Raw genomic sequence first — 13,473 nt, forward strand, 5'->3', positions numbered from 1 at the left:
TCATACTTCGATCCCGAAGTATTTGTGGAAGCGATCCGGAGAGAGTGCGGTGATCGCGGTATGCCCGATCCGAACGCTGATCATTTGGTTGAGGTACTGTCGCGAGCATGTGACGCTACCATGCCTAGGAAAGGTCGTCCTAGGTATGGCAGGTCACCGGCTTACTGGTGGACAGATGAAATTGCGGAACTCCGCGGTGCGTGCTTTCGTGCGAGGAGAATTATGCAAAGAGCTCGTTCGGACGAAAGCAGGGCTGAATGTCGAGTAGCACTCGTTGTTGCACGCGCAGCGCTTAAGAGCGGGATAAAAGCTAGTAAACGAGACTGCTTTGAAAGGTTATGTGCTAGTGCCAATGCGAACCCGTGGGGTGATGCCTACAGAGTCGTAATGGCAAAGACCAAGGGTGTGATGGCGCCCGCTGAGCAATCGCCAGAGATGCTGGAGCGGATCATCGAGGGCCTCTTTCCGCGCCACGAGCCAAGGCCCTGGCCCCAGGCCGCTGAGTCGTCCCACGGCCGACGTTCCAGTATCTCAGACCATAGCGTAGGATGGTCGGCCTCCCAGCCGAACATCCAAAGTAACGTGGGCGACGGCGGTTTGGAGGTCGGGGAGGAAGTGACGGTTACGAACGAGGAACTCATTGATTTCGCTAAATCCCTAAAGGTGAGCAAGGCACCGGGGCCAGACGGTATCCCGAATATGGCCATTAAAGCGGCTATTTTAGAGGCTCCCGAATTATTCGGGGCAGTAATGAATAGATGCCTGGAAGCTGGCCACTTCCCGGACAGATGGAAGCGACAGAACCTGGTCCTATTGCCGAAGCCGGGAAAACCTCCGGGTGTCCCCTCGTCATATAGGCCGATCTGTCTACTCGATACTGCCGGCAAGGTGCTGGAGAGGGTTATCCTTAACAGACTCGTACAGTACACGGAGGGTACAAACGGTCTGTCAAGGAACCAATTCGGCTTCCGAAAAGGCAAATCTACGGTGGATGCCATCTTGTCTGTCACTAAGACAGCCGAGGTGGCAATCCAGCCCAAGAGGACAGGTATTCGTTATTGCGCAGTTGTCACGCTCGACGTGAGAAATGCGTTTAATAGCGCTAGCTGGGACTCCATAGCCAGCTCGCTTCGGAACGTCCAAGTGCCGGTGTCGCTGTACAGAATTCTGGAAAATTATTTCCAGAATCGTGTGCTATGCTACAACACGGAGGAGGGTCAGAAATGCGTTCCAATCACCTCAGGGGTTCCGCAAGGTTCCATACTGGGCCCGGTGTTGTGGAACATCATGTATGACGAGGTGTTGAAGCTAAAGTTTCCGGTAGGGGTGGCGATTGTCGGCTTTGCGGACGATATCACCTTGGAAGTCTACGGTGAATCTATCAGAGAGGTTGAGTTGACGGCTGCCCACTCTATAAGCATTGTTGAAGATTGGATGCGATCCAGGAAACTGGACCTAGCGCATCATAAAACGGAGGTTATCGTGGTTAACAACCGCAAGTCGGTGCAGCAAGCAAATATCAGTGTCGGGGACTGCACTATTTCGTCAACGCGGTTCTTAAAACTCCTTGGAGTCATGGTCGACGACAAGCTCAAGTTCGGGAGCCACGTCGACTATGCCTGCAAGAAGGCTTCCACAGCTATTTCGGCATTGTCTCGTATGATGTCTAATAGCTCTGCGGTATATGGCAGCAAGCGAAGGCTTTTAGCCAACGTGGTCCAGTCCATACTCAGGTATGGCGGGCCGGTGTGGTCATCGGCGTTAGGTCATCGGCGTTAGGTACCAAAAGCTATCTAGCCAAGCTGGAAAGCACCTATCGTCTCATGTGCTTAAGAGTGGCGAGTGCGTACCGCACAGTTTCACATGACGCAATCTGCGTCTTAGCGGGTATGATGCCTATTGGTATCATCATCAGCGAGGACGTAGAGTGCTTCAACCAACGTGGAACTAGAGGCATACGGAGTACCATAAGATCGGCCTCGATGATCACATGGCAGCGGGCATGGTCTGATTCCACAAAAGGCCGGTGGACACATAGACTTATCCCGGAACTATCCGGATGGGTCAACAGGCGTCATGGCGAAGTCAACTTCCACCTGACACAGATTCTGTCAGGGCATGGTTGTTTTAGACAGTATCTGCACAAATTTGGGCATGCGGAGTCCCCCGAGTGTCCTGAATGCGCGGACGTTGAGGAAACTGCAGAACATGCTTTCTTCATATGCCCTCGTTTCGAGGGCGTGAGAAGCAACATGATGGCAGTTAGCGGACAGGACACTACTCCGGATAACTTAGTCCAAAGGATGTGTTCTAGCTCGGACGTCTGGGGTGCGGTCAATGCGGCTGCTACCCAGATCGTACTTGAGCTACAAAATCGTTGGAAAGCCGATCAACGGCGAATAAACAGCCTAACTACCATAGTCCAGTAGTTATCTAAGAGCGTGCGTTAAGCACAATAGCCCCTCCCTGAAGTAATACCGAGAAGGTGGTTCCAGGGGGGATTGAGGCTGGAGACTCGAGTAGGGTTTTAGTGGGTCTGGATCTCCACGATCTTCACGGGATACCAAACCCCACTCCCTGAGCTGTCTTCTCAGGTGTCTGATAGCAGATTTCCCTACTCGTTAAAAAAAAAAAAAAAAAACACACACACATACATACATACATACATACATACACACATACACACACACACACACACACACACACACACACACACACACACACACACACACACACACACACACACACACACACACACACACACACACACACACACACACACACACACACACACACACACACACACACACACACACACACACACACACACACACACACACACACACACACACACACACACACACACACACACACACACACACACACACACACACACACACACACACACACACACACACACACACACACACACACACACACACACACACACACACACACACACACACACACACACACACATCGATTGGTATATGTGACTTGGCCCTCCGGCCTCGGATCAATTTCGTGTTTTTCGACCAATTTTTAAACCTTTGTTATAGTATAACAAAGGTAAAAAACTGAAATAATCCTGTTTGTGGTGTGATATCGCCTTTCTACTGTACAAAAACCATTATTATTTTTAAATTTTTTAAGTATATGCACAGAGAACAGACATCCATTTCAGAACAATGTTTACCTGGAATTCTTCTATAGAATTTCAAATTAAAATCGCCTTATATACAGTGTTGCGAAGCCCGCACTCGTGTGGTCTAATTTTCTCACACACGCGTACTCATTCTAGCAAAAACGCCGGCATGAGCTTCCCTTTAAAACTCCCGCTTTTACTTCATAATGCAGTGCAACGAGTTTTTGCACGTGTGTCTAGCTAGCAGCTACAGTTGTCGCTCGTCGTTCGTCGTTGTAGCGTCTGCAGATGCCGATCACACGCGAGGGCTCGCGCTCCCGCCCGTGAGTAGAATCGAGGGCGAAGATGAAAAAGAAGAAGAAAAAGTAATGCAAGATTTGTATCCCAGTGCACCACCAGCCTCACGGGCATTTGATTTTTGTCTCGGGAATAAGTCATGCAGGAAGACGATGTGCGGATGAGTGCGCGAGTGTGGGGGTAAAAAAAATCTCACACAGCACCGGCGGCTGTTTATTTTACGCTTGCGTGTGTGGCGCTTGTGTTGAATGCTATTTTTCTCATACTCTTTTGCGTGTGAGTAGGTATGGTTGACTTCTCGCTTGATTCGCAACATTGCTTATATACTAGCGTCACCACCAATTTAGTTTCCCATCTTTCCTCTGAGGCTAGTATATACACACTTACATGAGTGGCTTGCCGTCCTAAGAGAAAGCCTTTTGAACAACGTTTCTCCTGTTAACTCGGTTGTGGGCTACCGCTTTCCAATTCCTTGGACACCGAGTACTCTACACCAGATTTCGCTCCATCTGGTTTAACCATTTTGCTCGCTGCGTTCCTGCTCGTGTTGTTCCTACCGGATTTGAGGCAAACACCATCTTTGCAGGGGAGTTCTCTGGCATTCTTGCAACATGCCCTGCCCATAGTTTCCGTCCCGCTTTAGCCACTTTTTGGATACTGGGTTCGCCATAGACTTATGCAAGTTCAAAATGCATCCTCCGCCTCCACACTCCGTTCCCCTGTACGCCGTCGAAGATTGTTCTTAGCGGTGTCAATTGGCCTCGGTTCCGCTGGCCAGCATGTACTTTGTTTTAGAAGTATTTATCTTTAACCCAATCTTTTTGCTTCGCGCTTTAGTCTGGTGTACTGTTCAGCCACCACCATAGATGTTCTGCCGATAATATCCATGCCATCGGCAAAGCAGATGAATTGACTAGATTTGTTGAAGATCGTGCCCAACGTATTGATATCTACTCGGTTCATAAAACCTTGTAGCGCTATGTTGAACAGTAGGCAAATAGACCATCACCTTGTAGACTTTCAACTCCTCTGGTAGCTGTTCCGTATCCTAAAACAATTAGCCGGTGCATACAAACGGCCAGGTTTTTTGGTCTCCTTTTAGTAAGCTCCGCTCCGATGCCATCTTTCTCAGCTAATTTATTGTTTATGATGGCCTCTTTAACTTCGCCTATCGTTGGGGCTGGTACCTCTTCCCCGTTTGTTGCACCGTCGAAATTGCTTTCGCTGCCGCTATAGTTCTCCGCATGGGCGCCATTCAGATGTTCATCGAAGTGCTGCTTTCATCTATCGGTTACCTCACGATAGTCCGGCAAAATACTGCCTTTCTTATCTCGACACATTTTGGCTCGCGGTACAAAGCCTTTGCGGGATCCGTTGAGATTCTGTTAGAAATTTCTCGTTACCTGAGAACGATGGAGCCGCTCCAACTCTGCATTTTCTTGCTCTTCCTGGTAGCGCTTTTCCTCCCAGAACATTTGCTTTCACTGTATCTTCTTGTTTGGGTCTTTTCACGTTCTTACATGTGGTACTGCGCATCTTGGCCGCCCGTGCAGCGTTATTCTCGTGTATCACGCTCCTACATTCATCGTCAAATCAGCCGTTCCGTAGATTCCGTGCTACTTGCCCAATGGAGCTCTCCGCTATACTACTAATGGCTATTTTGATGGTGTACTAAAGAGGGGCTTCGTCCAGCTCGTCTGCTTCCGGCAGTGCAGCTTCGAGTGAGTGCGCGTAGTTTGCGGCGACATTCGGCTGTTTCAGCCGCGCGAGATCTAACCGAGGCTGGCGTCGGTACCGAATGTTGTACAACTGAGAGTTTTGGGCGCATTCACCATCACTAGATAGTCAACGTTAGCACTTCGATAGGATCTGACGTTGATAATGTCTGAGAAGTGCCGACAATCGACTCTACCCAAATTTTTTTTCAGTTCAAATATTTCAGGAAATTGAAAAAGATCGTGTAAATTACTCATAGCAAAAATTTGAGATTGAGCATTTTGTTCTAGATGTTCCTTTTCTTCAAACGTAAAACGGGAATATTCGCACCATAATTTTTTTCAGAATTTTTCGGAATTCTTGTTTTTGGAAGATGATAACTTTTGAATGCATGGTCAGAATGTTGTGATATTAGTGTCAAGATGTCAGGAAATCTATTCTGAACATATTTCTCATATTGTCAATTCAAAACAAATTTCGTATGTGGCTCTGGAGCTCCAAAAGCGAAGGCCATCTACAGACGGTCTTACCAGTTAGAGCAGTATTTCCGAAATGGGGGTTCGCGAACCCCCAGAGGTTCGCCAAAACTTTAGTTCGCTGCAGTATAGGGATAGTAGTATAGGGAAATCCGCCAGGGGGTTCGCGAACCGAAAAAGGTTGGGAACTGCTGCGTTAGAGGGTCCCGGAAGACATTAACCGCGGTAGTCTTTCACTTATAGCATTGACCTAGTTTGTCATTTTGTTAACGTAACCAAAACGCGCATGGTCGCGTTTATTATTCTTTTCGTAACATAGGTAGCGCAAGTGTTTTTGCCTGTCAATAGCGAGCCACTGCACATTTCATGTATTAACGTAGAAGTTAGGGCTACACGATAGGTTTGAAAATCATAAATAAATAAATCGCAAGCTGCACGTCAGGTCGGCAAAGTCGATATGTTTCCAATCACCGGCTTGTGTTCCTCCTCCTGACGGACATGAGTATTGAAAATCCCGATGACGATCTTGATATCATGTTTTGGGCAGCGGTCGTATTCACTCTCCAACTGTGCGTAGAATTGATTCTTGTCGTCGTCGGTACTTCAGAGGTTTGTGCACGTTAATGATGCTTATGTTGAAGAACCGGGTCTTGATTCTCAACCTGCACATTCGAGGATTGATCGACCACCACAGCGATGGCAGATCTACGGAGTTTTGTGCATGCTTAAATTTGGAACCCACTCTTTTACTCGACATCGGGGAAACTATGCAGTCCAAACATGTACATAATATGAAGATTATATGAAGTATTCTTTGTTTGAAGTCTGCTGGTCTATAATTCTAAACGCACAGAAATTGAGAAAATTAAAGGGTCCCAAATTTAGTAGATCTGATTAGGTAGATCTGACATCACAGGCCACCACCCAATCACCCGTTTCCGCATCTCGCCCATCACTATGAAAGCTGTACCCATCTCCCGATATGTATTACTGTTCTGCAAGCAAACTTACTGTCGTAAGCAAGGATGGAAAAAGTCATGAGCAATTGGATTTGGTTTGAACTTGGTTCAATTATGCTCACTGATCATTCAGCTTTGATTCACGCTTCTGCTATTAAAACATATTGTAATTATTCTTCATATATTTCAAATATTCAAACAAACTCACATTCAATTTGGTTCACTTGCCACAAATCACGAAAATTGCTATGAGAGCATGCTGGGTCTCTTTGAGCGAGCACATAAAAGGTGATGGTTGTGTGAGTTGAATCGGGGATTGAGTATCGTTGACGTTGTGACGTGACGAGTAACATTTGACGTTGATGCATTTTATGACCATGCTTGGTCGCAAGTACGTAGCGGGCTACATGTATGATCAGTGTTTTGTACATCGTCAAGTAGGCTCTACTTCCATCTTGAATGCGTCATTTAATCTCCTTACGCGTATTATTATCGGCGGTGATCAGAGGTCCCAAATATATGAACTCATCAACCACTTCCAGTTATCGCAGTCAATAGTCAATGACCGTGGGAGGAGAACGTTGTTTTCTTTGGAGCCTCTTCCTACTATATATTTGATGTTCGACGCATTGTTTATTTATTTGTTATTTATTTGTTTATGTAGTACATTGATTTTTAACCCAATCTTCCTAGCCCTCGCCAAACCAATTTTAGTCTGGTGTAGAATTCCACCGTCGTACCACAGTTTCCAATAATGATGTCGGCCGTTGAATCGACCCGCCGAAACCGCCTCTATTTAGGTGTAACCATTTTCCGTGGTTTGCTGACTAGTAGGGGTTATCCCTTAGTTGAGTTCGAACGATCGGCAGCGAATAAGGACAGCATATAACGAACACTTGAGCAGGCAGAAGGCCGCGAAAGTTTAATGACATACTCGCCCGTATGAATAAAACAGTTCTGTTTGCTTTGCTTTCCCCTGGCAAACCTTATAGACGAAGTAAAGCATACTCATTCACTCATACGGGAATTTTTTAACTGCAATAGTTAAATCCAATGACTCGAACTATTCCATTCTATAAATCACAAATTAATGCTTTGCCACTGCTTAACTGATTTTTGGGACGCTGGTGATCAATAAATATTTTCAAAGAAATTTTGCACGAAAAAGCGAGGTTTAGAGAACTGTAATGCAATATGTCAAGTTATATGATCCGAGAACGATTTTTTCTTAAACATTTGAAAGTATAAGTATTAAGGGACTCAAGAAAGCCAAGTATTTTAACTGACATTTACCTTAAAGTACTCAAACACGAAAAAGCACTACCTTGGCGGATATTCTATACTCGTAACGAATTGCAATATTATAATCTAACTGATAATATATATTTAACGTTCTATGGGGTTTTTGAGCGAATTTCAGGAATTGCGCGATTTTTTACGCGAATTCCGGAATTTTCGCATCTTTTTACGCGAATTTCGGGATTTTCGCAGAACGCACCCTTTGCGTAAAAAGTGACTTGACTATACAATATTGCCGCGTAGCGCCACTTATATTGCTTACTGTTAAAAAAGTTTCTTGGAGAAGAAGAAAAAACATGGAATTGCTATTTCCTAGCAGAGTAGAATGTCGCTTCTAAGCCTAGAAAGAAAACCTATCCGTTTTAAAATGGTATTCTATGAAAGTAGTCACTCATTTTCAACTCATTTCATGTTCATTTGAACAGGCAGAAGATGGCGAATATTTTCGGTTAGATAGTTGAAATTTGGTAGAAACAGCAACCATACTGCATATTGATTACAAGTATTACTTCAGGCATTGACGGCTTATTACCGGGAGAGAGGGGGTGGGGCTGGCTAATCCTCCGCAATTTTTTAACAGTTTTTCGACAGCATATTGAAATTAAATGCTAAATAAGTAACCGAGTCTTATTACAGCGACGCAAATAAAAATTGCACTTAAGTTTTCATTTAAAATAATTAGCTAAACTTATTCTTATGTCTTAAGTTTTAGCCCAAATGGGCTAATTCTTGTCTATGAATAGCAAGAAATTTTTCAACTGTTTTAAAAACTTAACGTTAAATTTTTTAAATAATAACTGTAGCAGAAGAATTTGACTCAGAAATAATCTTTATGTTAATAAAACTGTAATATTTGCAAAAGTCTGTAAAACAATGCACTTCTTTTCAACCTTATATATTTTTCAGCCTTACGTCATATTCATCCTTTTGATTTTCAGCCTTTTGAATTTTCAGCCTTTCGGTTTTCAGTCTTTCGAGATTTCAGCCTATCGAAGGAGACCCATTTTTGAAACCATTCGCACCAACACGAACCCGTGTAAACAATGTCTATTTCCTGTGAGTCAGGTAAGACAGTAGCAGAAGACAACGAACTATGAACCAAATAAGCTTTAAAAGATCCTGCTATCATCTACCAATCTAACATTCAGCCCTAAGAAGATTAAGGTACCCCGGGGCAAGTGGAAATACGGGTAAGTGGGAACGGAGCTCATAACTCTCTTCAACCTCATTTTCTCCTACCGAACCTTTCTAGAAATGAAAGATACAACTCAAACGCATGTATTAAAATTATAGATCATTTATACCAGGCATACCAAACATCAAAATTGGACTTTCAATTTGAGTGTTATTTTCAATTTGCGTTGTAAGTTTGACGCACCTTTCTATAAATGATATTTTGGCCACAGGTTTTACGTAAAAGTACATGTTTTTCTGACAGTAGGTACACATAATGAGTGTATTAACAATTTACACCCGAAAACTAGTTGTTTAATTTGACAAACGGCATTAAAAAAATGGGTCGAAATAAGGTCGGCACTTGAAAGCACCCGGGGCAAGTGGGACCTATTAAAAATAAAGTGTTTTAGCACAAAAACTTCCTGTCTTAATACATTTTTTAGATGAAGTTCAGTTCAATTACATCATATTTATACCAGTAAAACTTTAAAATAAAACCAAAAAGCACTAAACCAAGGGGCCCAAGTGGTTTATATACATTATAAAGTCACCCGTTGCGATCTGATTTTGTTACGCCATTTTTGAATGAACCCTTCGTACAAATATTGTTTTTGATTGCTTCTTGCAATGATTTAACATTGCTGTATATATTAACTTACACAATTTACTATTATTTTATGCTCAAATTTGAAGGTAAATGGGGTAAGTTGGACCTATCGCCATAATTTTGAAAATTCTTCTCCAAATTCATTTCATGTACATTCATAGGCCTTTTTCGTAATTAATCCTTCGAAGTGATACCACTGAAGAGTTTCTGTGCTGAAAGAATTTTAAAATAATCATAGGTATAGAAAACACAGTAAAATAAATCCAAACTATGCATTTTTTAGGTCCCACTTGCCCCGGTGTACCTTATACAAATCTTTGTTTCATTACTTTCTTCTATACCTTTTCCTTCGTCTATTACAGCGTTTCTCAAATGGGGGTTTGCCAAAAATTTAGCTCGTAGCTACAAAAGTAGTATACGGCATTCCGCCAGGGCATTCGCGAATCAAAAAAGGTTGGAAACCATTGGTTTATTATAAAGATTACCAGATTACAAGATTAACAGATTAAAAAGTATTACCGCAGAGAGAATTTCGATTTCGTTTGGCACATTTCGTTTGTTGTGTATAGGATAAAGCACAACAGGGGTGACATTGCGATTCTCGTTTCGAGTGAGTTTGGTTCGTTTCACCCATTCGTTTAACGTGGTCGAAATGAACCAATATCACTCGAAACGAGAATCGCAATGTCACCCCAGGTATAGATACACCGTTCCAGTGCTAGTCGAAAAAACACCTCGACTTCATCGGGAATCGAACTAGACGTCTCTGCCTTGAGAGCCGAATACGAATACTAAGAAGCAAAATTTTTATAGCAGCCTTAAAAGACAAATCTTGGAAGCAGTTTTATTTGCTATTCTAAATGTTTAGGTAACATTTCATAACATTGCCAACCCGATAATAGATTATGAACTATTTTAATCAATAAAAATCACATTAATGTTTTATAAGGCTCTTGCAAATCAATTTCAAAGTTTTTGTCATCCCCCCCCCTTGGATATTGGCTTGAAAAATCGTGGGGCAAAAAAAATAATTTATAGGATATGAGTTAAATTTTTTTTTATAAAATCAATTGTCTGTAGGCTCTACAGCCTGAAAAACTGGAAAAATGAGTGTACGAGTTGAGTTAAAGCTTCTAGCACGAAATAAAAATGGAAGTTCAAACAGTGGAATTTCCGAAACTCGGCCCAAAAAATTTTCTTCTCTTTGTCTTTTTGTTCGTAGATTTTTGCATTAAAAATAACAACGTATTTATTAAAAGCAGTGGCGACTCGTCTGCATGTTCAACCTGTTCATAGGACAGGCAAACAAAATTCAGCCCGACAAAATTTCGTTTGCACCGACGCATATGCAATGCAATACGAATTTATTTTAGTTACGAAGCTGATGAGCAAACCGTTCAACACGACATTTGAACGTTGCTTTAGAGATCCCAATGCACAAGTATACCAACACATTATTCCTGGTATTGATTCTTGATACTGAATTAGTACCAGGAACAATATGTTGGTACGAAGGAGATAAAGAGAATGTGACATAGCTTGTACTCGAAAGCGCGGGCGCTTTATTGTCTCGTTCATCTTCAGCATTGAACAACTTACTACCACATATCCCTATGGCCTGCGCTTTGATTCCAATTTATTTAGTTAGGAAGCTAATGAGTAAAACGTTCAACACGACGTTTGAACGTTGCTTTAGAGATTAGCACCAGGAACAATGTGTTGGTATGAAGGAGATTTGAAAATAGAGCGCGGTTGGCAATTTGGCATGCATTATTCGCAAAATTTTCTCATTAACTTGTTCATCTTTAGCATTGAACAACTTGCGCATATTGCTTGTTGCTTGTGGTGCGTGTGATGTGGGCTTGTGCGCGCATCACAGTAAAGTGGTAATTCTTGAATTTGGTTCAATAGGTAAATTGAACGGAAATTTTTCGGTTCGTAATTAAAATTCAGAGACGAGTTTACTGGTAAAGTAAACCGTCGTATTCCGTTGTTATTTAAATAAATAGGGATATTCACGTAGCGCTTGCTATGTTGCGTATATGGAGTATTGTGTATTTATAGTGCCGCTACTCGCATAACAGTTCCATCTCCATAGAAACTGGAACTGCAATGCAAATTGCGGCAGTATATACACGAAATATACCGTTTACGCAACATAGCAAGCGCTACGGTAAAAACCCCTAATGTTTGTTGATTAAAATATAGAAATGCGATAAAAAAAGCTGCGTATTAATTTGTATTTTTCGCTGGTTGAACAGGTAAGCTAAACCCCCATGAGTCGCCACTGATTAAAAGCAAGAATAGATTTGGTTTTCACATTTAAACTTTAAGTAAAAAGGCCTAAAATCCATTTTTTTTGCGCGATTAAAAAATCTTCAATGGCCCAACACCGGAGGGACAAAAACTTTTTTAAATATTTGTAATGGCCTAACTGTTTTTAGTACATTACACAATTTAAAACTTACAAAAACCACATATTTCACTTACCGTGTATTGTTAGTTTCACTGTAACCAATGAGCAAATGTAGGATCATTTCGCGATACTCGAGCACGTAGAAAACGTTGTTTTGCAGCATCAGGAACAAATCTTTAGCTTTTGCGTCCGGGAGCTTCTGCAGTGCTTGCAAACTTTGCAACATCTCACGGTAAGCCTGTTTGTGCATTGTAATCATGGTTCCGCGTCATATACCATCCAGAAGGCAAGTTAATATATTAATACCGGAGACAGGGTTGATCAGTGATCCGTGCACCGGTAGCAATTCCGAGCAGCAGGCAAGCGGTGAACCATGATACAACACATTACACAATAAGCGATGGTAAGTCGCAGGGCCGCGTTTGCATGTATCCGGAAGTAAATGCAAGACACATCGTTGAAGGCGAAAGGACGTTACACGTTAAAGGTATGGAAAATGAAAAAACGGAGTGATTTAATATTTATGAAATTGCTAAACGATTGTGGGAGAAGGAAGGTGCAAAATTACCTCTACAGCAATGTGCAGACGACGTGCCCACAGGCGGACGCGAGTTTTGTCCGATGCCATCATGTCGATGTAGTGCTCTATGCGAGTTATAATCCAGTGGAAGCATCGTACACTCAATGACTCGCTAAAGAAACATAAAAACAAAGGGAAATAGTATTAGAATAAAAAGCATATAGATGCGACATTAAAGAAACAAAATCATTATGCATGTTTTTTAATCATATAGGGTTTCATTTGAATGTTTACTTATTTTTCGCACTGTGAATACATAAGAGTATTTTTAATTGATTTCAACACTATGAATCAATACGAAATATAAATAAGATTCCTTTCAAACGTTTTTTGTGTGCTTGATGAAACAGACATAAAGTAAACACTATTTGCGTCCTACCTTCAGTTGAACATATATTAAAATTGGAACTAAGACATAATTTGCTAGGCCAGTTGCAATATCACCACAGATCAATAATACTGATCGCACGAAAAAGGGCCAGTTGCAAAGTTGTAAAAGTTTCCTCTGAGAATAAATCGATAAACTGTTTTAATACTATTCTAAATAAATAAAGCAATTTTGAACCTTTTGTGTTACCGAAAATAAAATATGCAATAAAAAACTACACTGTGCTTTATTTTATGCTGTAATTATTGCTTCGAAAATTGATTGAAACAATTGAAAGATGATGAAAATTAGCGATAATTACGGAAATGTGTAGTACATTCTCCCCGGTTGTGAAACACCTACCTACTGTTTATTAAATTATCACTGCCAAGTTACTACTAACGTCTCGTCTCATTGTATTTCTAGCTTTTGCGC

At 42.0% G+C, this 13,473-nt stretch overlaps 1 protein-coding gene across 2 annotated transcripts in view; it reads right to left on the reverse strand.

The window, feature by feature from the left end:
* The window catches only part of LOC128746018 (protein timeless homolog), a 155,280-nt gene that overhangs the window by 135,933 nt on the left and 5,874 nt on the right, over window positions 1–13,473 (reverse strand). For both annotated transcript variants that reach the window (XM_053843152.1, XM_053843098.1), the window contains exons 3-4: window positions 12,660–12,783; window positions 12,166–12,329 (exon numbers count right to left, since the gene is read on the reverse strand). In XM_053843152.1, the coding sequence (XP_053699127.1) occupies window positions 12,166–12,329; window positions 12,660–12,783 (288 nt within the window). The remainder of the gene's footprint in view (window positions 1–12,165; window positions 12,330–12,659; window positions 12,784–13,473) is intronic.

Source organism: Sabethes cyaneus, chromosome 1, assembly GCF_943734655.1.
Source record: "Sabethes cyaneus chromosome 1, idSabCyanKW18_F2, whole genome shotgun sequence".
Lineage (NCBI taxonomy): Eukaryota > Metazoa > Arthropoda > Insecta > Diptera > Culicidae > Sabethes > Sabethes cyaneus.